General features: G+C 37.8%; 1 protein-coding gene across 1 annotated transcript in view; it reads right to left on the reverse strand.

The window, feature by feature from the left end:
* Positions 1–292: 292 nt before the first annotated feature.
* The window catches only part of SLC38A6 (solute carrier family 38 member 6), a 65,770-nt gene continuing 42,927 nt past the window's right edge, over positions 293–23,135 (reverse strand). Inside the window, exons 7-16 of the mRNA XM_080641182.1 lie at positions 18,480–18,562; positions 17,949–18,007; positions 13,676–13,741; positions 13,378–13,431; positions 11,498–11,577; positions 11,049–11,149; positions 3,371–3,495; positions 2,043–2,187; positions 1,842–1,936; positions 293–1,659 (exon numbers count right to left, since the gene is read on the reverse strand). Coding sequence (XP_080497308.1) covers positions 1,576–1,659; positions 1,842–1,936; positions 2,043–2,187; positions 3,371–3,495; positions 11,049–11,149; positions 11,498–11,577; positions 13,378–13,431; positions 13,676–13,741; positions 17,949–18,007; positions 18,480–18,562 — 892 coding nt within the window. The 3' untranslated portion in view covers positions 293–1,575. The remainder of the gene's footprint in view (positions 1,660–1,841; positions 1,937–2,042; positions 2,188–3,370; positions 3,496–11,048; positions 11,150–11,497; positions 11,578–13,377; positions 13,432–13,675; positions 13,742–17,948; positions 18,008–18,479; positions 18,563–23,135) is intronic.

A 23,135-nucleotide genomic window follows, 5' to 3' on the forward strand; every position in this document is an offset into this window, starting at 1 on the left:
TCAATATTTGTCATATTGCCAAGTAGAAAGTCACATGTTTTAGTGACAAACAAGAAAGCTCAGAGAACTTTTAAGTCCATAGCCAATCATCACAGTTCTATCTCATAATGCACAACAGAGAAAATGACAAAAGTTTCTCGGAGAGGATTTGGAGTCAGGGCAAAGTACCAAATGGAATAATCCCACAGTTTTGTTATTGGTGATTGACGGTGTCAACATTAGCCCACAAGCTAAGATTCAATTTTGTATATAAGCTTAACACATTGATTTCTTTAAAAAATAAACAAAAGATTGACTTAATATATTTAATAACATTAAACACTTCTGCTCTGTGAAATACACTGTTAAAGAGAATGAAAAAAGAAACAGACTGGGAGAAAATCTTTGCAAAACACATATCTGATAAAGAACTGGTATACAAATGCTTAAAACTCAACAATGAGAAAACAACCTAATTTAAAAAACAGGCATAAGATCTGAACCTTACCAAAGAAAATACACAGATGACAAATAAGCACATGAAAAGATGATCAACATCGTATGTCACTAGGGAAATACAAATTAAGACAACAGAGAAACAACTACACACCCATTAGAATGGAAAAAATACAAAATACTGTCAACACCAAATGCTGGTGAGGATGTAGAATAACAGGAATTCTCAATCATTGCTGGTGGGAATGAAAAATGTTACAGCCACTTTGGAAGGCACTTTGGCAGTTGCTTACAGGACTAAACATATTCTTACCACACGATGTGGCAATTGCGTCCTTTGATATTAACTCAAATAAGCTGAAAACTTATGTCCACACAAAAACCTGTAGAGTTTTATTCAAAACTGCCAAAATTTGGAAGCAACCAAGAGGTCCTTCGACAGGTGAACAGAAAACAAAACTGTGGTTGTTCATCCATACAATGGATGTATATAAATGAGCTATTAAGCCATGACAAGACATGTAGGAAACTTAATTGCATATTGCTCAGTGAAAGAAGCCAGTCTGAAAGGTTAGATACTATTTAATTCCAACTATATGACATGCTAGAAAAGGCTCAGAGTTTTTATGAAAGTTGTAAAATGATTAGTGATTGCCAAAGCTTACATCAAGAGTGAACCCCAATGTAAACTATGGACTTAAGTTAATAATAATATTTGGCTCAACAAGTATAATAAATATACCACACTAATTCAAGATGTTAAATATGGGAAACTATGGATGTTTTGGGGGTGAGGCCACATATGGGACTCTTCTTTCTGCTCAACATTTCTGTGAAAATTAAAACTACCCTAAAAAATTAAGTCCATTAATCTAAAAAAAGCAATAGACCCACAAAGAGACAAAGAAAAGACTGACCTAATACATTTAAGAGTATTCTGAGTTTGTTTCTTATTTTGATTAAAACTGTTATGAGCCCACTTTCCCTTGCCCACTCCCATGCTGTTCCACTTTTCTGTCAATAATGTTTACAAAAATGTTAACGCATATAAAGAGCATTCATCCAACGTGCCTTCCAGAATTGTTCTTTTTTGCATATGGAGGTAAATTATTCTTTACAAGAAATGGGAAAAGTTATCTTTCATTTATTATTAATCCAATTAAAAATGATGAGAGCTAAACTAAAAGCCCCAACCAAAATTCCAAAGATGAGCAAAACAAAGGCCTGTGGAAATAAGAAAAAAGATAACAACAATTAGGGTATTATTTTTAAATCTCCACCCTTCCCAATAATGTATGTTATAGCTCAAAATACATTATTTTTTATGTAGATAAAGTAATTAGAAAATGACAAATTATTTCTTAAAATAGGATTCTTAAAAGAAACAAGAACAAAAACGAACCTACCCCAAGCTTTTTCCATGAGAGGAAATCCTCTCTGCTAAGTTTAAGATAAAACAGTCCTGGGAATACAAAAATCAAACATGTGGATGTGCTGGAACCTTTAAGTGGGAGGAAAAGAGAGGATGATTGCCAGGCTCAGATGTTAGGCTGGATAACAAGTTTACCCATTTTATTATGTGGATCTTTTTGAAATATAAAACTTACCAACTACACCAAATACATTCTTAATGTCAGGGACATATATTGCAAGTAAGACAATGATAATATTGAGTGCTAGCGTGATCAAAAAATGGTGACTCCATGAGAATGGAAAATTGGAGAAAAACATCATCATTAAAGCTTTCCTTGCCTGTATAACATAAAGAGAAAGAGATTTAAGCAAAGAGAAAGTGTGAAAGCCAAAATACTCGCTTGGGGAAACACATGTACAGTACCGTAACCATGATATTCCTGTCCCCGACACCATTTAGTTTACAAAAGTATAACATAAACCATTATCGTGTTTATTATTCACAAACTAAGAAATACATATTTCTGTGTGATCTTCATAAAAATTATTTTGCTTTAATTCTTGAAAAAACGTTCACATACAATTTCTTTAAGTTGCATAATTTTCAAAAGTATCGACAATAAACACTGTGTGATGAAATCTCGGAGAATCATTTTCATTAATTTCAACAGAAGAACAAAAGGTTTAAAATGAGAAAAGAAATCATGCCATGTGGAAGAAACACCATTTACTATTTTATTTTATATTATCTGTTTCACAGCATGTAAATATGAAAACTAATTCATGACACTTCCCACTGCTAAGGCAGGCAGCAGGCGGTCACGTCCACAAATGTTTATACAGCCCCTGCTGCACTCCTGGCCCTGCAGCCTGCACAGGGAGGGGGCAAAACTCCTCAGGGCCCAGGTCTTAAGGAACTCACTGTTTAGGAATTCAGGACTTCCATGCAGAAGCATTTATACCCAAAGCCTTTGTTTCCATTTTCTCAGAAATTCTTAAGATTCTTAAGTATAGCAACTAAATGCAGAATGAAAATCTGTTCTGCCCTTAAACTATAATTCTAGAGCAAATAAAGTAGTTTGAGTTAGATTAAACTAGAATGTCTACATGAAGATAAATTTACAATAAACCAGAAGGAGCTTATTTTTGCTGACTTGACTTTTTCCTCTTCATGCATTCTTTTGAAAAAACAAACAAAACAAAAAAACAGAATACAGAATTAAAAAGGAAAAAAACACACACCAAAACCTTAGACGAACTATAGTCTCTAAATTGGAAACAATGCTGTGGGAAAGCATAAATCTAAACTAAATCTCAAAAAGCACAAATTAGCTTAGGGGCTCACTGTTATTTTTGTGCATTCATGGGTTATACGCAAGTATGAGGTCTTTGATCAATTACTTAACAAATGAGTAAGATATACAAGACTAGATGTGATTCAAACATTCTAGTCTGCAAAGAATTAGTGTTGCCACATTAGGGAGCTGCTACACCAAGCAACAAAACCTTTAAGAGTACTTACAGGGAAGTGGATTAGAGGGACTGTCAAAAGCACAGCAAACAGTATGCATAACTTCACAGTCCTGACAACAACATCATGAGGCAAGTATTTACTATAATCTTGGAGTATATCAGACGCCACTTTGTCTGTAAATTTTAAAAAATAACAATAAGGATTTCAATAAAAACTACTAAGATGTTAATAACATCAAAATTGTTTTCCTTTGCACAAAGGAATCTTAACAGATTTCGGATTCCCAGTCCCCAACCCATCTCTGGCCTTTTTCTCTCCTATGAAACACAGAGACATTAGTTAAATATCTTCTTGAAGCCCACAACCTCTTCTTTTAATGACACTAGAAATCAGCACAGGCAGAACTTAAATTATGACAATAAAATATATTTAAATACATATCGTTAGAACTTTCCCACTGTCTGAAGGTTTTGAATATTTATGTTGTTCGCTTTATAAAGTGCTTTCACATGAATTTGGTCCGTGTGATCACAATATAAGATTGGTAGCTCATTGGGGCTGGCACAGCTGTACACTTTTTTTTTGTACCAAAAACAATACCTTTTCCTCGATACTGCAATTTTTCTAGAGTCTCACTGAGTTGCGCGCATCTTACCAGCTTCCTGGACATCTCATCTGTAGACAATCCTTCATAAAAGTTTCAGGGAACTGGCTTATTTAGCTAGCCAGTGTGGTAGTCAGTGACAGAATTTGTACATGCTAACCATGCCTTGCTCCATGGTGTTCTTCCACTCCCACGTTTTCCGCACCCCAAGATAGACAAGGTATATCCAAGTGAGGGTATTCAGAACATTGCATATCACTGCCTTGTAGGGAAAGATCCATTTGTACTTATGAAAGAATAGTGCTTTTTAATTCGAGCGTATATGTTTTGGAAAGGTGCTTTGGAGGAAATAAGAGACAAATCAAACACACCTCCGTTTTCAAGGATCTTAAAATTTAAAGGGCAGATAAGGTGAATACACACACATATATGATAGTGTCTAAGCACAGATCCACACATAAGTGACAGAAGAAGGTCCAAACAAACAGCTATGGTGATTCTGAACAGAGAACGATAACTATGGCCTTGGAATGAGCAAGAAAGAAATCCAGGAAGGTTTGGGGAGAGTCACCATGATATAGTGGGCGGCAGGATGGTAGAGGGGGGCTTGAAATCTGGAACCGTACAGACAAATGTTCAAGTCCCACTACCTAATAGCAAATTAACTTTTGAGTCCCTTGGTTCTTGCATCTGTAAAATGGAGACAATGATATGTTCACCTGTAGAGTTACAGCATTAAATGAGTTAATGCATGTGTGTGACACTCAAGTTGTGGGAAAGAGATCCTCGGAGCAAGGACCAGCACCAGCAGAAGTCCTGAGGAAGCAGAGGGAAAGGCAGCTGAGAAACTGCGATTCCAGAGGAGCACAGCGGCTGACGTATAGGGGGCCACAGCGCAAGAGCAGAGGGTGGTAAGGCTGGAAATGCATTTAAAACTCAGCAGTGGAACTCTTTCTTCAAGGTTTGGGCTCACTCTGGTAGAACACAGAGATGCCATGACTTACGAAGAATAGTGTATTTTGATCTGAACTAAGCAGGACAGATTGGGAGAAAAAGAGACCCGAAACAGGGATAATGGAAGGCAACAGTCGTAATCACTGAGAGGGAATGAGGACTGGACTAGACTAGTGATAATGAAAAGGGGAAAGGAACTAATTGTCTAAATTATCAAAGATGTACTTTACGCAGGGTGTAACTATGGACTAAATAGGAGATTAAAGTTGAATTCTATTCTCAAATCTGTGAAATACTTGTGAGTTTTGGAGAAATATGGCAAACTGTCCCCCCCTTACTGAATCATAAAAATGAGCTATTACCACTTATTGCTTAACAACCTCATAGACTTTTTACATGGTCTGGTTATTATGCAACATTTGGGCACTGGCCTGGCTTACCAAAGGGACACTTTCCCCCTGTCAACTTAAAATGTCTTAACATCTGCAATCAGAGCCAATATTAGTAATCTAGATACATACTTATAGGCCTCTTTAATCTGACAAAATTTAAATATTAACTAAGCCTGGGGAGCGCTGTGACAGAACCCCAAGCAGCTCCAGAAGCCTGAAGAACTAGATTCATTATATATTCAAAACAGCGGTTACATGTCCACTTTCTACTTCCTGAGGATGAAACCCTTTTTTCTGAGTCAGTCAGTTCTGTGTTCTTAGCTGAGCCTTACCATATGTAAGGAATAGAGCATGGCACGCTTCTCTGGATTCAGACAAATCTCTACAAATCTCAGTAAGGACGGGTGGTGGTCTCTGCGAGTTGTGTATGCTACTGAAGTCAGGAGGCTGTCCTGTTTAATACACATTGTCAAACTGGTATGAAGTTTCTAAAGATCACTACAAAGCAGCGGAAAGACCACGGATTAGTATTCAGGAGGCCTGCCACTAATCACTAATCGCGTGACAGGTCACCTCTTTGGGCTTTATTTATTTATTTTTTAAATATATTTTTATTGAATTTTTTTTTTACAGAGAGGAAGGGAGAGGGATAGAGAGTTAGAAACATCGATGAGAGAGAAACATCGATCAGCTGCCCCCTGCACACCTCCTACTGGGGATGTGCCCACAACCAAGGTACATGCCCTTGACCAGAATCAAACCTGGGACCTTTCAGTCTGCAGGCCGACACTCTATCCACTGAGCCAAACCGGTTAGGGCACCTCTTTGGGCTTTAGATGCTCATCTATAAAATGAGTTGAAGCCTTAACTTGTGATAAGCCCTTTTGATTAAGGCCTCAGACTCTATTAGCAATTTATTTCCATAAGACTGAAGGTTATTGTTGTCCAGATAGAAATATACAAGATTTTCCCTGGTTATGATTAACAACCCCCAAACAAAACAATGACTAGCAAATCAGTATCTGAATCTTCCTCTATCTTTGGAAAAATTACTTTTCTTTATTTCTCTTTCTTTTATTTATTGTGTGTGTGTGTGTGTGTGTGTGCGCGCGCTTTTTTTGTTAATCCACCCAAAGATATTTTTCCATTGATTTTAAGAAAGAGTGGAAGGGAGGGGAAGAGACAGAGAGAAACACCTATGTGAGAGAGACACATCGATTGGTTGCCTCCTGCAAGCACCCTGACCAGGACAGGGGATTGAGCCTAAAACCAAGATACATGCCCTTGACCAGAATCAAACCCATGACCCTTCAGCCAAACTGGTTAGGACTCCTTCCTTCCTTCCTTCCTTCCTTCCTTCCTTCCTTCCTCCCTCCCTCCCTCCCTCCCTCCCTCCCTCCCTCCCCCCATCTCTCTCTCTTTCTCCCTCCCTCCCTCTCCCTTCCTTCCTTCCTTCCTTCCTTCCTTCCTTCCTTCCTTCCTTCCTTCCTTCCTTCCTTCCTCTCTCCCTCCCTCCCTCCCTCCCTCCCTCCCTCCCTCCCCCCATCTCTCTCTCTTTCTCCCTCCCTCTCCCTTCCTTCCTTCCTTCCTTCCTTCCTTCCTTCCTTCCTTCCTTCCTTCCTTCCATCCATCCATCACCTACCTATATACCTACCTACCTACATACCATGTTATTTTTCTTAAATGTGCATTTCTCCATAATATAAAGTGTGGATACTCTGAAGAATCTGCATTGGTGGAGAAGGATTAAATCCAAGACAACATAACAGAGTTACTTGATAATCAGGAAAACCCCTGTGTAGTAAACATTACATTTACATGATGATCATACAGCTCCTAAGCATCTCATGGTAATTTATGTAACTACTTCTCAAGCTATCCTGGAGATGTGTAGGCCATCTGAAGTTTCTTCCAATAGCTTTATTTGCCCATAGGGAGAAGAAGAAGGTCCATTTTTTTTAGACTTTTTTTCAAGGTTGAAGATCCATAAATATAATAATATTTGTGCCAGGTTTCAATTGTAATTTAGAAAAATACACAACTATTCTGATATACCAAGTTTTTGCTGAATCCCAACAGAGACCCTGCTATCATATCTTTAGTAAAAAAAAAAAAAAAATCTTACTGAGCTAAAGTCTATATAAAAACTAACAAACCAGCCCTAGCCAGTTTGGCTCAGTGGATAGAGCTTCAGCCTGCAGGTACCAGGTTCGATTCCGGTCAAGGGCACATGTCCAGGTTGTGAGCTCGATCCCCAGTAGGGGGAATGCAGGAGACAGTCAATCAATGATTCTCTCTCATCATTAATGTTTCTATCTCTCTCTCCCTCTCTTTTCCTCTCTGAAATCAATAAAAATATATTAAAAAACTAACAAACCAGCCCTAACTGGTTTGGCTCAGTGATAAGAGTGTTGGCATGCAAACTGAAGGGTCCCAGGTTTGATTTTAGTCAAGGGCACATGCCCAGGTTGTGGGCTTGATCCCCAGTAGGGGGCATGCAGAAGGTGCCCAATCAATGATTCTCTCCCATCACTGATGTCTCTAGCTCTCTCTCCCTCTCAGAAATCAATTAATATATCTATAATAATAAAAGTATAATATGCTAATTAGACCAGACATCCTTCCAGACGACCTTCTGGACGAAGTTGGAGTTGCGAGGGAAGCCCAAGTTCCAGGTGCCAGAGGGAAGCTGATGCCGGCAGCTGGGGGAAGGAAGGCCTACTCTTGCACAAATTTCATGCATCAGGCCTCTAGTGTGTGTGTGTGTGTGTGTGCGTGTGCATGTGCGTGTGTGTGTATCTCCTATCTAATAAAAGAGTAATATGCAAATTAACCACCACTCCGCTACACCCACAAGCCACGCCCACCAGCCAATCAGGAGCGAGTATGCAAATTAACCAAACCAAGATGGCTGGGGCCACAGAGCGAGCAGGAGGCTTGGGTTTCCCCGGCAATGGAGGAAGCCAAGCTTTCTACACACCCTGGCCAGCCCAGGCCTCCACTCAAGGCTACAAAGTTTCAATTATAGAAGATAAATAAATCCCAGATACCCAGGCCTCTGCTTGGGTCACCGGGGGCGTGGCCGGCCTGCAAACCACCATAGGCCCTTCTCCCAGGCCGCCCTATGCCCCAAGGGAACCCCCACCCTGATCCAGGACACCTTTCAGGGCAAACCAGCCGGCCCCCACCCGTGCACCAGGCCTCTATCCTATCTAATAAAAGAGTAATATGCAGATTGACCATCACTCCAACACACAAGATGGCTGCCCCCATGTGGTCAAAGATCCTGCCCCCATGTGGACACAAGATGGCCACCACAAGATGGCCAGCAGTGTAGGGCAGTTGGGAGGGACCAGGCCTGCAAGGGAGGGCAGTTGTGGGCGATCAGGACAGCAGGGGAGGGTAGTTGAGAGGGACCAGGCCTGAAAGGGAGGGCAGTTGGGGGTGATCAAGCCTGCAGAGGAGGAAAGTTAGGGGTGACCAGGCTGGCAGAGGAGAGAAGTTGGGGGCAACCGGGCCTGCAGGGAAGGGCAGTTGGGGGGGACCCAGGCCTGCAGGGGAGAGCAGTTGGGGGGGGACCAGGCCTGCAGGGGAGGGCAGTTAGGGGTGATCAGGCCTGCAGGGGAGGGCAGTTAGGGGTGACCAGGCCTGCAGGGGAGGGCAGTTAGGGGTGACCAGGCCTGCAGGGGAGGGCAGTTAGGGGCAAACAGGCTGGCAGGGGAGCAGTTAGGCATCAATCAGGCTGGCAGGGGCGTGGTTAGGGGATGATCAGGCTGGCAGGCAGAAGCGGTTAGGGGCAATCAGGAAGGCAGGCAGGTGAGCAGTTGGGAGCCAGCAGTCCTGGATTGTGAGAGGGATGTCCGACTGCCCATTTAGGCCCCATCCTACCAGGATCGGGCCTAAACGGGCAGTCAGACATCCCTCGAGATGTCTCAGATTGGAGAGAGTGCAGGCTGGGCTGAAGGACACCTCCCTCCCTCCCTCCCTGTGCACGAATTTCGTGCACCAGTCCTCATATTTATATTTATATTTATATTTATATTTATATTTATATTTATATTTATTTATATATTAACAAACCACATCAAAAATAGAACTTATGTGTTTCAAGAATTTTGTTTCATTAGCAATGATCAAAAAGTTTAACAGCCTGTTTTAACTTTCATTGTAGTGTATCTAGCAGGGTACCATGCTCATACTGGAAATAGTGCTTATCTACAACAGTACAAAAATGCAAGAGCAGTTTTAGATTAATGACTGACCTTTACAACTGTTGAAATAACATAGAGATAGCAAGGAAAGGACTATATAGAGCAATTATAATTTCTCACACTCTGAAAACTCCAAGATAATACAACATATACTGAAAAGCTACCATATTTAAATTGAATGTCATTAAAGACAGTAAGAAGTACCATGTTGAAAAAGAGAGCACCTGTAATCATGCAATAATTACACTAGTAATGATAACAACACACCATGTGCAGGAGACTCCCTTTGTGGAAGACTGCTGTGTGCCAGACATGGTAATAGGCACTCTTTGCAATTATCCCTTGTAACAGATTAGGAGATAAGATACTGTAAGATGAAGTACCCTGCTCAAGGTCACATAGCTAGTTAGAGCAGGGTAGTCATTTAAACCATATTTGTTGGATTTAGAAATCCATACTCTTTCCACCGGGCTTAGGAAAGGTAGCTATGCAAGTAAATGTTGTCCAAAAACTTGTCAGATGTGGACAAACTCTGAGAGATAAGCAAAGGTCCATTACAAGCCACCATGGATGGCTAAAACCTGAAACATGTGCACAAGGCTATCAACTGTGAAATCAGAGTCATAACAGCTAACTATCACCAAAGTAATAACAGCCATTTACTTGGAGAGTTGTTACAAAAGCATTCATAAACTGACAAGTGTACTGAAGTGTCTGACAAATTAAGTGTAATTTGTTATAATGTGATTGTTTGCAAATTAAGTAAGCATGTTTGCAAATTAGAGAGCTTACAGTTTTTAAAATCTTATTCTAGACTTTTAAGTTTTACTTTTTCTTGAGGTTCTTATCAGAAGAGAAAAAAACAGGCAATTTTCAAAAATAAATATAAGAAGCATTTAATTTTAATTTATGAATTTAAAAGAATCCTTTTACAAAATTATAAATGTCTTAAATCATATGAATTGAGGCTGAAGGCAGAAATGTCTGACTTGTAAGCATACAACTGTAGTTCAGTGTAAAACCCTTTCCCTTCTCAATGTGTTCTTCTGCAGTTAAAATGGCTGATTCTCCCAAACGGCTGAACTAAAGTCCAATGTATTGAAAATAAGATCCTAAAATATTTTTAAAATAAATCATTATTGTACATTTTTTCTTGTAGAAAGACATTAATCCCGAGGTTCTATTCAGGTGTTTAAGAAAATTTTCATGTAAAGTTATTAATCCTGAACCTGATCCTTTATAAGAGAAAGAAAATCAATTCTTTAGGGCCCGTAGAGCCACCACAGTATTGCAGTGAGTCCTGGCACCCTGAACAAATTAGTTTACTAATGAAAGACAGAAACAAAGTTCAGATTCAAGTGTGAGATCAACTAGAGCAGCAGTCACCAACCTTTTGGACCTCATGGACCACCAGAGGTCCACGGACCACGGGTTGGCAACCACTGCTCAAAAGGTTCCTTTAAACCAGTGGTCACCAACCTTTCGGACCTCGCAGACCACCGGTTGGCGACTGCTGAATGAGAGAACAATCTATTTTTTCATCTACAATTAAATGATATACTTACCATAAAAAGTGAGGTACCCAAAGAGTGCTGATATAAAATAAATGAGGAAACTTAAAGCAATTGCGGTATTGGTTACATTCTGCATTCTTTTCTTTGAAGGGCTAAAAGACAAAAATGGCAAAAGTAGAATCAGTGAAATGATTTATATCTATAGAAACAAATCTCCCAAGCTAGACAAAAGGGTCCCTTAATCATTCAAGACCTAGTTCATTAGTGATTATACACCAGAATTCCTGATTTAAAATTACCGCACAAAGATTATGCTTCCAGGAAACATCCTCAATTTAAACAGAACTAACTCTTGGTTGTTTCATTTTGTTTTAAACTAACACTTAGAATCCAGTGATGGGAGGAAAGAATTCATAAAGGAGAATGTCATTCAACCTGAAAGGCCTAGAAGTAAAAGGTCATATTTAATACATTTAAAATAACCCAGGATTCTATGGTACCTTTGAAGTTCACAGTATATGGGCAATATTGAGGTATGGCAGAGAAATGAAAAAGCCATGGTTGGTATTGCATAAGCACTCTGAAAAGAAAAAAGACAAAATTACTAAATGCTACTCTGTTGAAACCACTACTTCATTTGACAATGAGCTTAGTTCTTTAAAAAAATCAATTTGGTTACATTCACTTCATTTTTCATAAACTGTCTCTATAAAATAAGATTGTGTTTTTTGTTTTGTTTTGTTTTAAGAGAGACACAATTACGGTCATCAGCAAATCTTTTCTCTGGTAGATGGAATGCCTGTACTAGCCAGATATTTCTTGGCTGGCTTCTATACCATGTTACTTTTACTACAACTGCTGTTGCTCGTATATTATTTGGGTAAGATAAAAATAACTTATGTGAAATAAATAATATTTAGGTAAGATTCAAAATAATAACATTTTAGAAATAATCTTAATTCTAATGTATGCATTAGAAAATTTAAATACAACTTAATTCTGTAAGTAGAAATAATTGTTAATGCTTTTGAACCTGCTTTTACCAACTCAATCCAAGGTAATATCACTGATTTAATCTAAGGGAATATTGCAAATATTAATCACATCTTAGCATCTTTGCCTATGTTTTCTTTCAATGGGAATGAACATGATTTATTCTAGACAGGCAAATTTTTGGAGTTCCACTGGAATACACGAACATAACTTTTTAAAAAAAATTAGAATATTTAAGAGCCAGAGGTCATTACAAAGCAAACAAAAGTTACCAACTAAATGAAAATACTGTCTCTACAAAATGGATGGTGATGATTTACTTTCTTTTCTCTACTCTAAAATAATTTTCCCCTTACTAATTTCAGGCTCTTCAGCAAAAGAAGTTCCAGATGACTGAAGACCTATCTTGGGACATAATGCCTCCTCAAATATTTGAAGGGAATTGAGAGGAAGGAAAGCTGTAGTGTTTCCTGAGACTGGATTAAGGGAATGAGACTTTAATTCACAAATTCTCTTTCATATACTGCTCAATTTCCTGGCTTGTCAATTACCCTACCTAGATCTTGAAGGCACACGGAGGCCTTTACCACATAAGACGTGGTAACCTCCTTTGGGGGCCAGAGAGACATTTCTCGTGTAAAAATTGTGGATAAAAGGGAAGTTCTGCATGGAGGAGTTACTGCACTGAAATAGTACACTGACAGAGTTGTACCTGAGTGGAGGGATTCTAGCATCTGGAACCTGCATTTCAGCAGAATCTAAAAGTGTAGATAAAATAACTTAAAGCCACAGGGAAGATTAAGCTCTTCCAGAATGCTAGAGATCACCCCTGTAGATGCCAAGGGCTCTTGCAGGCATTGTCAGTATCTGAGGGCTCTTCGGGAAGGCAAGGGGACCTGGTTTTCCAGTCTCCACTGAAGGCATCATAAATTTGAACTGTGGAATGTCTGCCAGAAGACATACTGGCAGTGCTCAATTGCTGGTCCAATGATGAGGCTGTTTAGCTGCAGACCAAGGTTCTACTCACAAGGGAGGAGGTTTTTATATAATTGGCTATTTAGCTTTACAAGTCCAGAGGGCAACAGGAAGTCTGTATCCACAGAGGACCTTATTGGCCAGACCAGACATTTAGTAAATCTGTTCTTTTAGGCAGTTGCCCATTTAAAATAGGCTCCATTTAAAGGCATGCCAAAAAAAGGTGGCTGTTTCATAATAGGCCACCCTGTGTTAAATAATATTATTCTTCTGGTAGGCAACCCTATACTTAGCACTTTCATGAAAATTAATTAGTTACAGGTACAAAGACCTAAGAGACCCTGTTACACAAATCTCTTAAAACTTGAAATGTGAAAAATCAACCAAAAGTATCTGTTAATAACTTACACACCTCTTTGGAGAAATGAAAGAGCTTTGGTTTACAATCATCTGTAGCATTTGAAATCTGTTTAAGAGGATTGAGGGGAAAAAGAGAAACCAACAGTCATTAAAAGTCAGAAAGCATCAACAAACATGATGAATTTATTATAACTAGGCTTTCAAATAAAAACACTTCAAAATTAAGTTCCAAAATGCAAACTAGTCATTACTTTTCCATTTATTAGAAAAAAAGATATTAGCCTGATTTTTTTTTTCTTTTTAGCTTAAAATAAAACGAAAGAAACTGAAAAGAAAATATAAAATATTACCTGGAAGTACTGCTCTATACAATTTAATGTCAGAGGACAAGGGATGGACCATTTTTTAATTACTATCTGTAAGAATAAGTAGAATCAACAATCAGTTTATTTCTTCTAAACTTCATGAAAAGACATTATTTCAAATAGGTCAGCATTATTTCAATTAATCTAACACCATGCCAGATCATATGGTAGCTAACAGAAGATTCTTTGACCGTATAATTTTCCCTTAGGATGGACCACCTATGGTGGGGGTGAGGTTGGGTGCTGCCTATCTGTTTAGTGGGGATCTCCCCCATTAAAGACTGAGAGTACTCTCAAGTCAACTTTGAAAATTCCAATAGCATCAAGGCATTAAAAAAAGTGCAACTTAAAATGGGAACACAATGTTTTAGTGACAATGGTACAAGAATATGGTTATTTGTGGACCTGGCATCAGTGGCAGATGGAGAAATAGTAACAGCTGTTTTGGAAATGGCCACAGGCAGAAGTGAGTGGAGACCTTATGCAAAGGGTGAGCTTGGAGATTTCTGATACATAAATACTATTCCTCCTTGCTTTTTACAAACTTATATTACTTTCAGTGAATGTAGAAAAAAACTGGCTAAGAATAAAAGCACATAGCTAGGGAATTCCAGCTGTTAAAAATAAAAATTTAAAAAATAAAAAAATCCAGAGGGATGTGAATTCCCAGAAAGAATCCATAAAAATGTTTCATAATTTTACTTTTTTTCTTTTTATTTTTCTCTTCAGGATTTTACTCTTAATTGTGGCCATCCTGTTCCTAGACCTAAGGTTGTGGTTGTGTCAACATTGCCATTGTTGCCCTTGTTTCAGGGCACATAATTACTCTGTAAATATTTGCTCTAGGCTGAAACCCAGCATACAAAGGGGCAAGGGAGAATAAAGGAAGCGTTTGTCCTTTGCAGGAGACCATTAAGTAAATACTGCTCCTATTCCTATTCCTATTTGGTATTTATCTAGCTTTGGATTTAAACTAATTCAACCAAGATTTTATATAGCGATAAAACAAATCTAAGGAAAATATATACCTTTAGGATTAAGTTAATGAGTAAACTAAAGAAAGACTCTTAATTAAAACCCTCCTCAAGAGGGTACGAGGGGGAGAATTATAAGGATAAACTAGGAAAATTGCTTTGACATTTCTAGATATGTTTTCCATATGTAATAAAACTAAATGGTCAACTTACCAAGAGAGAAGAAAAAAATCAAAAGCAATAATCTCACCATCTTTTTCTTGGTATGTTTTTTAAAAAAAGGGTAAGGATGGGTGGGGTAGAAGCTAGTCTCTTCAGCCCTGCTCCAGTGGTAGTGGTGGCAGCAACAACCACTTATGGTGCATTTGTTGTGTACCAGGTACTGCAATAATTTGGTGTGTGAGCTACCTCATTTACTTTATCAGCTGTTATCACGAGGCTTGCAATTCAAAATATTGAATGCAATGCTCCAAAATGCAATATAATCATTTTTTCATGAATTAGAAAATATCATTAGCAACCTGATTTTATGTTAATATAAAATTAGTTACTAGAGCTAATATCTCTGCAGAGATCCCTCCTAACCCTACGCCTGCTCACTGGGCTGGGGTTGTTAGAAGTGATGTCTTTTACACCAGAAGTACGGGCAGGAATGGGGAAATACCAACAGCCAAGAGTGACAGGCAGTCCTTACTCCGGGCGAAGACAGAACATGGTCAGAAGATATTCCAGGAGTTAGAAAGACGGGAAAGATGACTAAGTATTTAAAAGAATTTCCATTGCACAGAAGGCCCTTCTTTCACTCTTCTCCCAGTCTTCCCCATCTTTCAATGCTCAGCTCGTTTATTTCCTTCCACATCCTTCTTTACTCTAGCTCTCAGTGATCTTTAACTCTTGCAATCTTACTCTGAAGCAAATAAGTCAATACCTATGTATTGCCTATACTGTTCTCTATCTACTTGTTTCCTAATAAATTTATCTTATCTCATCTACACAATTGACTGACCCTTAGAGCTGTGTCCAAGTTAAACTCCCACATGCCTAACAGTGCTCAGTAGAAGGAAAGCATCTGACTAAAATCCATTCAAATAGTTCACTATTTTGATTTATCGCTTATTAAAATATTTCTTAGAATACTAATCTGTACTCCAGACAGAACTTTTAGAAAGACTGGAAATACATTTGTGTTCTAAAATGGACCAAAAAAGGTAATCCACCTGGTTACTGTCATTCTAAGCCACTGCCAAAATAAATATTTTTAAAATTTTTAGATATTTCAGAGGGAGCAAAATTTTATGTTAAAATTTTTATAAAAAATATGGATGTGGGACAAATAAGATTATAGGTTTTGATCTGTTTTTTGTTTTTTTTGTTTTTTGTAGAGTGTAATTTAAGAGAATAAGTGTTTTCTTGATTTTTGTAATGTAACCTAAAGGGTATACAGATCTACAAACACATACTGACAAAAACAATTAATGAAAAATTGGCATCTTTTAAAAATTTTGGGGGAATTATATACATGTGCCTTTTCCCTAATCACTATGTATCCAAAACCTAATACTTAGAGACTCTAAAATAAATATGCCAATTAAAAAGGGTCTTTCTTTAAAAAATACAGTGTCTTCTTCATCATCCCAATGTAGACCAAATTGTAATTGTGCTCAGAAGTAAAAATCTGAGCAGATGGTTTGTAAAGCAGTATAGTAAATGCAGAATGAGGGTATTTTTTCCATATGACTGCTACAGTAGAAACCTGCATCGAATTAAAGAGTATCTGCAATGACAAATGAATACTGTGAAAACTATGTACAACAGACATATCATATGAATACATTTCACCTGCTTCAAATTCTAGCTATAAAAATCAAACTAATCCTACCTATGCAAAGCTTGGAATGCCAATTATCTGTGAGGGAAAAATTCATTGTTATCTATGCTAATCTCTTTCAATATGTTTATTTGCATACACAGGTACTCCTAATCACATAGATGCTTCTCAACAATCAAGTTATGATGAAAATATTTATTGTTTCCCTCTTCATTGTGGGGTCTAAAGAGTGTAAGTTCATGGATGCTAACTAAACTTACATGGTAATCATTTTACAATATATGTAAGTCAAGACATTATGCTGGACATCTTAAACTTACACAGTGCTGTATGCAATTATATCTCACTATAACTGAAAGAAAAAGTCTAAAAGAAAGTGTATGTTCAATTAACTTATTTGTAAGATATAAGTCATACAATTTGAGGGGGAAGACAACGTTGATAAGTTCAACAAATGATTAAATGTAAACACTGTTAAGTATTTTTAGTTTTAAGAGCATTCGTTAAAGTATAATTGTTTCTGTACACAGAAGCCAGCGTCACTTCCACTCCTTAAAATAATCTGAAGTTGTTTTATCTTTGTATCCCAGAAGATCAGTTTAGACTAAGTTAAATGCATCTTAGATTGTTTTGACAGCATGGAAATCTGGCTATGTAATATGAGTTAACTACTGATGTATTATCTTGCTCTTTTGGGTGACATTTTTCTTTTATTCATTTCTCATTATTAAGAGAGAGTTTAATGAAGCTTATGATTTTAAAAGTTTAATCAAGTCATTTAAACATGTATCTTTTTAAAAGATTATTTTATAAATAGTGAGTTTAACATCTGATATTTTTCCTGCTAATTTTTAAATATAAGAAAAAAATGTATTACACATGTGAAAAAAATTTTTTGCAGTAGTATTTTTATGAGAACCTAACTATGCTGAATAAACCAGACCAGATACAATTCAGACATCCCAGTTCTTACTAGATCGCAACAGTTAAGCCCCAGAAGTTCTGTGTCATTAATGGAACAAAGTTTCATAATTAAGATAACTAGTATCAAACTATTTTACAGATAAGAACCAGCCTGATCTTCATAATTGAGTACCCCCAACACACACACCCCCCCACACACACACACCCACACACACACACAGGGTATTATTGTACAGAAATAAAGTGATTACACAACCTACACAAAGAATTACAAAGGTTTTAACAGAATGGTGTGCTCTCCTTTGTAATTAACCACAAGTGATACTGAACTTGAAATGCTGGTCCAGCCAAGCCTCTTCAATATAGATAAAATGAAGGAAATAATTTTGTGAAACAAAAGTGCTTTGAATAACACATTGAAATAAAATGGGATACCTCCCCAAAACAAAACAGAGATAAAAGAAAAATGACATTAAGACAATGAGTTCAGTTTTAGTGAGGAGATAAGCAATACACTATATTTTAAACTTACCACAAGAGCAAAGAACACCATAAAGAAAAATGATAAACTACTTGTGTAGCCAAGAAAGCCTGTAAAATAACAGTAAAATAAAAAAACAATTTATAAGGAAAATGATCCTAACGTACAGCTAAAGCTATACATCTTGGGCATGTTTTCTATTACAGTGCTTGGTATCTGAGGCTTAGGGCTGAGAATAACAACATTCCAACTATCTGTCACAGATCATTTATGTAGCTCTGTACGGCAGAATTGGAACTGGCTTACCACTAATGGTACACTGTAAAGAAAGGCTGCTCTTTAATGTTCCGCTGTAAAGGTTTTATTTTAGTGGGGCAGACAAAATACTACTGCAAACCAAGTAATAGGTTAACTAGACAAGGCTGAACAACCTAAAATAAGTCCAAGTTCAAAACTATGCACAACCACCACCCTTCTGCTAAAAATGTGGTACTGTGAACTTCCAAAGCCCCTTAATATTACTTTCTTTCTTTTTTTTTTCTTTACTTTAAACAAATAATGTTCTCTTCAACAAAGACTTACCTATTTTAGGAAGAAGAGCAAGAGGAAACACAATGACAACACAAATGATTATTAGTAGTGTTTGTTCATCAAGATACCAAGACCTATTAGAAAAAAAATAGTTCTATTTTAGATGCAGGATCCAGTGTTTGTGTTCACACACACACACACACACACACACACACACACACACACATTTACAAAAAGCCTACTTCCTTTTGTTAAAATATGTTCTTGTGGGATCCTAATATTATTATTAATGAGTTTACATTTAAGAAATGTATCAAAATAATGAGATGCCATTTCAAGTACCAAATTAGCAAATAATTTTTAAAAAATAAGATAGGCAATGTTGGTGAGGAGTAATGAGTGCACAGAACTGGTGAAAATAATAATAAATATTGGAAACAAACATCTAATACCATGAAAATTTAAAAATAAATTATGGAACTATGGGGTAATCATAAAAGATCATTTCATAGATATAATAATATAATGAATATTCAGTAAACATAATAAATATTTACAGCATGATTATAATTTTGAGGAAGAATACAGATTCATTAAAAATGGAAAGGAATTGCAATAAATCAATAGCTATTATCTCTAGGCGGTAGAATAATGGGTAATTTTTCTTCTTTATAGTTTATATTTTTCAAATTCTCAGGAAAGGACATAGATTACCAGAAAAAAGTATTAAAATTTTCATATTAAGTCATTAGAATGTTGAATTAGAAAAGGTAGGTTAAAAAGTATGATGGTGTATTTAATTATTCAAAAAAATGGATGCACATTTTTTAAAAATCAGAAGGATATACTTAAAATACAAAAAGTAGATATTTCTGTGTGGTAACAATATGAGTAATATTATTTTCTCCTTGTTTGCATATATATTATTTTAATTTTTCAATATAAAATATTTGTATAGAAGTTTCAAAAAGTTAGAATGACTTTCCCAAGACTTTTATACTAGAGACTTTAGTATGTAAAGGACAAACAATTCACGAAATAAGTACACCTAGTAAATACACATGAAGAAAAATCCAATGCAATTAAAGTAATAATGAGGCTGTTGAAATTAAACTAGTAAATTTATTATTTTTTTTAAATGTATTTTTATTGATTTCAGGGAGGAAGGGAGAGAGAGAGATAGAAACATCAATAAAGAGAGAAAATCATTGATTGGCTGTCTCCTGCACGCCTCACACTGGGATTGAACCCACAACCCAGGCATGTGGCCTGGCCAGGAATCCAATCGTGACCTCCTGGTTCATATGTGAATGCTCTACCACTGAGCCACGCCAGCTAGGCAGTAAAATTATTTTAAACATAAAATTTGAGGATGTAGCATAACTGGTGTTTCATATGTTGCTAGAGACTTTGTCAATCTAGTTCTATCTCCTGGAAAAACATTGGTAATATGTAGCAAGAACAAAGCAAATGTGGTAATTTAAAAAAACTATCTGAAATATAAAGAATTCTATGTGCATGAAGCTATAAATACATTATTATAGTATAAAGAGCTGGGGAAATCCTATATATCCAACAATAGAAAAATATCGATAACAGCATACTCTATGGGATATTAAGCAGCTTTTTACAAAAGACAATTTAGTAGCCCGGCCAATGTGGCTGCTCAATGGTTGAGCATCGACCTATGAATCAGGAGATCACAGTTCAATTCCCACTCACAAAAAATAACTTAAAATAGATTAATGACTTAAGTGTAAGATCTGAAACCATAAAACTTCTAGAAGAAAACATAGAGGGAAAGCTCCTTGATGTCTTAGCAACAATTTTTTGGATATGACACCAGAAGCACAAGCAACAAAAGCAAAATTAAGTGGGAGTACATCAAACTAAAAACCTATACAGCAGAAGAAACAACAAAATGAAGAGAAATCTACAGAGTGGGAGAAAATATTTGCAAACCATATATCTGACAAGGAGTTAATAACCAAAATATATAAAGAACTCATACAATTTAACAGCAAAAAAAAAAAAAATGAAAAAACAATCTGATTTAAAATGGGCAGAAAAAAATGAACATTTTTTCAAAGAAGACATACCAATAGCCCATGGGTACATGAAAAGATGTTCAACATCACGAATCATCAGGGAAATAAGAATCAAAACACAATAAGACAACACTTCATACCTTTTAGAATAGGAATCATCAAAAAGACAAGAGGTAAGTGTTAGCCAGGACGTAGAGAAAAGGGACCCTTGTGTACTGTTGGTGGGAATGTAAATTTGTTCAGCCACTATGAAAAATAATATGGAGGCTCCTCAAAAAAACTAAAAATTGAACTACCATATGATCCAGCAATCCCACTTCTGGGCATATATCCAAAGGAAATGAAAAGAGGATATCGAAAAGATACCTGCACTCCCATGTTATTGCAGCATTATTCACAATAGCCAAGATACTAGTATGGAAACAGTCTAAGTGTCTGTCAATGGATGATGGATAAAGAAGATGTGATATATATAATGAAATATTATTGAGCCAGGAGAAAGAAGAAAATCCTATTATTTGTGACAATATGGATGGATCTTAGGGGCATTATACTAAGATGAGTAAGAAAGAAAAAGACAAATATTGTATATCACTTATATGTGGAATCTAAGACATCCTAACTCAGTGGTCGGCAAACTCATTAGTCAACAGAGCCAAATATCAACAGTACAACGATTGAAATTTCTTTTGAGAGCCGAAAACCAACTTTTGCATGTGGGCCACGAAGTTTCAATTGCACTGTACGTGCGCGCCCGCACGTGGTATTTTGTGGAAGAGCCACACTCAAGGGGCCAAAGAGCTGCATGTGGTTCGCGAGCCACAGTTTGCCGACCACTGTCCTAACTCATAGAAACAGAGAAGAATGGTGATTCCTAGAGGCTGGGGGTTAAGGGAACCAAGGAGGTGTTGGTCAAAGAGTGCAAACTTGCAGTTAGAGATGAGTAAGTGTTGGCCAGTCTGGGGGCTAATGCACAACACTTTGATTACAGTTAACAGTACTGCAGTATGTACTTGAAAGCTGCTAAGAGGCTAACTCTTAAATGCTCTCACCATAAAATAGAATGACAATTATGTGACATGATAAAGGCGTTAAATAACACCACTGTGGTAATCATATCCTATATAATAAAAGGGTAATATGCAAATAAACTGAACGGCAGAACAAGTGAACAACCAATCAAAGCGTAATATGCTAATGATATGCTAAGGCTGCTCAACCGCTCGCTATGATGTGCACTGACCACCTGGGGACAGTCAACTGGTCAACTTGTCGCTATGACGTGTACTGACCACCAGAGGGCAGATGCTCCGACCGGTAGGTTAGCTTGCTGCTGGGGTCCGGCCAATCATGACTGAGCGAGATCGGCCGGACACGCCCTGGAGCCCTCCCGTGGTCCCTCCCCAGCCCGATCGTGCACCAGGGTCCCTCAGCCTGGCTTGCGCCCTCTTGCAATCTGGGACCCCTCAGGGGATGTCGGAGAGCCAGTTTCAGCCCAATCCCTCAGGCCACTCCTCTTGGGAGGGCACCAGATGCATGCAGGGCTCATGGCTGGTGAGCGCTGCTGTGGCAACGTGAGCCTTTCCCAATTGGGACTGATTGGGTGCAAGCCCACGGCAGGCACAGTGGGGCCGGGATGAGCAGGAGCGGCAGTAGGAACTTCAGGTGGTGTTGGACTGCAGGCCACCCAGAGGGACCCCACCCGTGCACGAATTCGTGCACTGGGCCTCTAGTTGCAATATATAATTATATCAAATCAACACACTGTATACTTTAAACTTACACAATGTTATATGTCAATTATATCTCAATTAAGAAAGAATGAATTAATAAAAGAAAGAAAATAGGAGAAAAGGTGTTCCTCTGCATGGTTTCAACCCTTGGCTCTAACATGGACTTCATGATTCATTCACTGTGCCTCTTTTTACACCCTGATTTATGAGGAAGTCCTCTCTATGTATCTTTAATGGGTACTATTGGATGCTGACAACTGCCTCTTTAACAGGACTGGAAAAGGAGCAATAGCAGAAATAGCACTGTGAAGCCTGGCCAGTGTGACTCTGTGGCTGACTGTCGACCTATGAACCAGTAGGTCCCAGTTTGATTCCCGGGCTCAATCCGCAGTGTGTGTGTGGAGATGGGGGTTGGGGAGGGGGAGGTGAGGTGTGCAGGAAGCAGCCAATCGATGATTCTCTCTCATCATTGATGTTTCTATCTCTCCCCCTCTCCCTGCCTCTCTGAAATTAATAAAAATAAAAAAGAAATAGCACTGTGAACATAACTTTCCCTTCTCCACCCTAATTCATGTCTTTAGAAAATGCATGTGCCAGAAACTAAAGCCTATGTACAAGTATTCCTAGGTCTAACGGACTTGAAGCTGTGCTCTCTGCCTTTTCATTCACATGCCCAATTCCTGGTATGCAGGAGGTCCTAAGAGAGGACACATATTAACAATACAAATGACACTTGGCAAGTTCATCTTCTAGCCACTCTTAAATAGGTAGAATTAGAGTGGAAACTTCAAAATATCCCTCACTGAAGAACACCTGGCAACTAAACTTCTTAAGCTGGTGAAAAGCCCAGGGCTCTGGGCCTGAAATCTCCGTCCTCTGGGACTCAATCAGACCCAGACAGTGGCAGAGCTGGGAGAAGAGGCCAG

Source organism: Plecotus auritus, assembly GCF_963455305.1.
Source record: "Plecotus auritus genome assembly, chromosome: 1".
Classification (NCBI taxonomy): Eukaryota; Metazoa; Chordata; class Mammalia; order Chiroptera; family Vespertilionidae; genus Plecotus; species Plecotus auritus.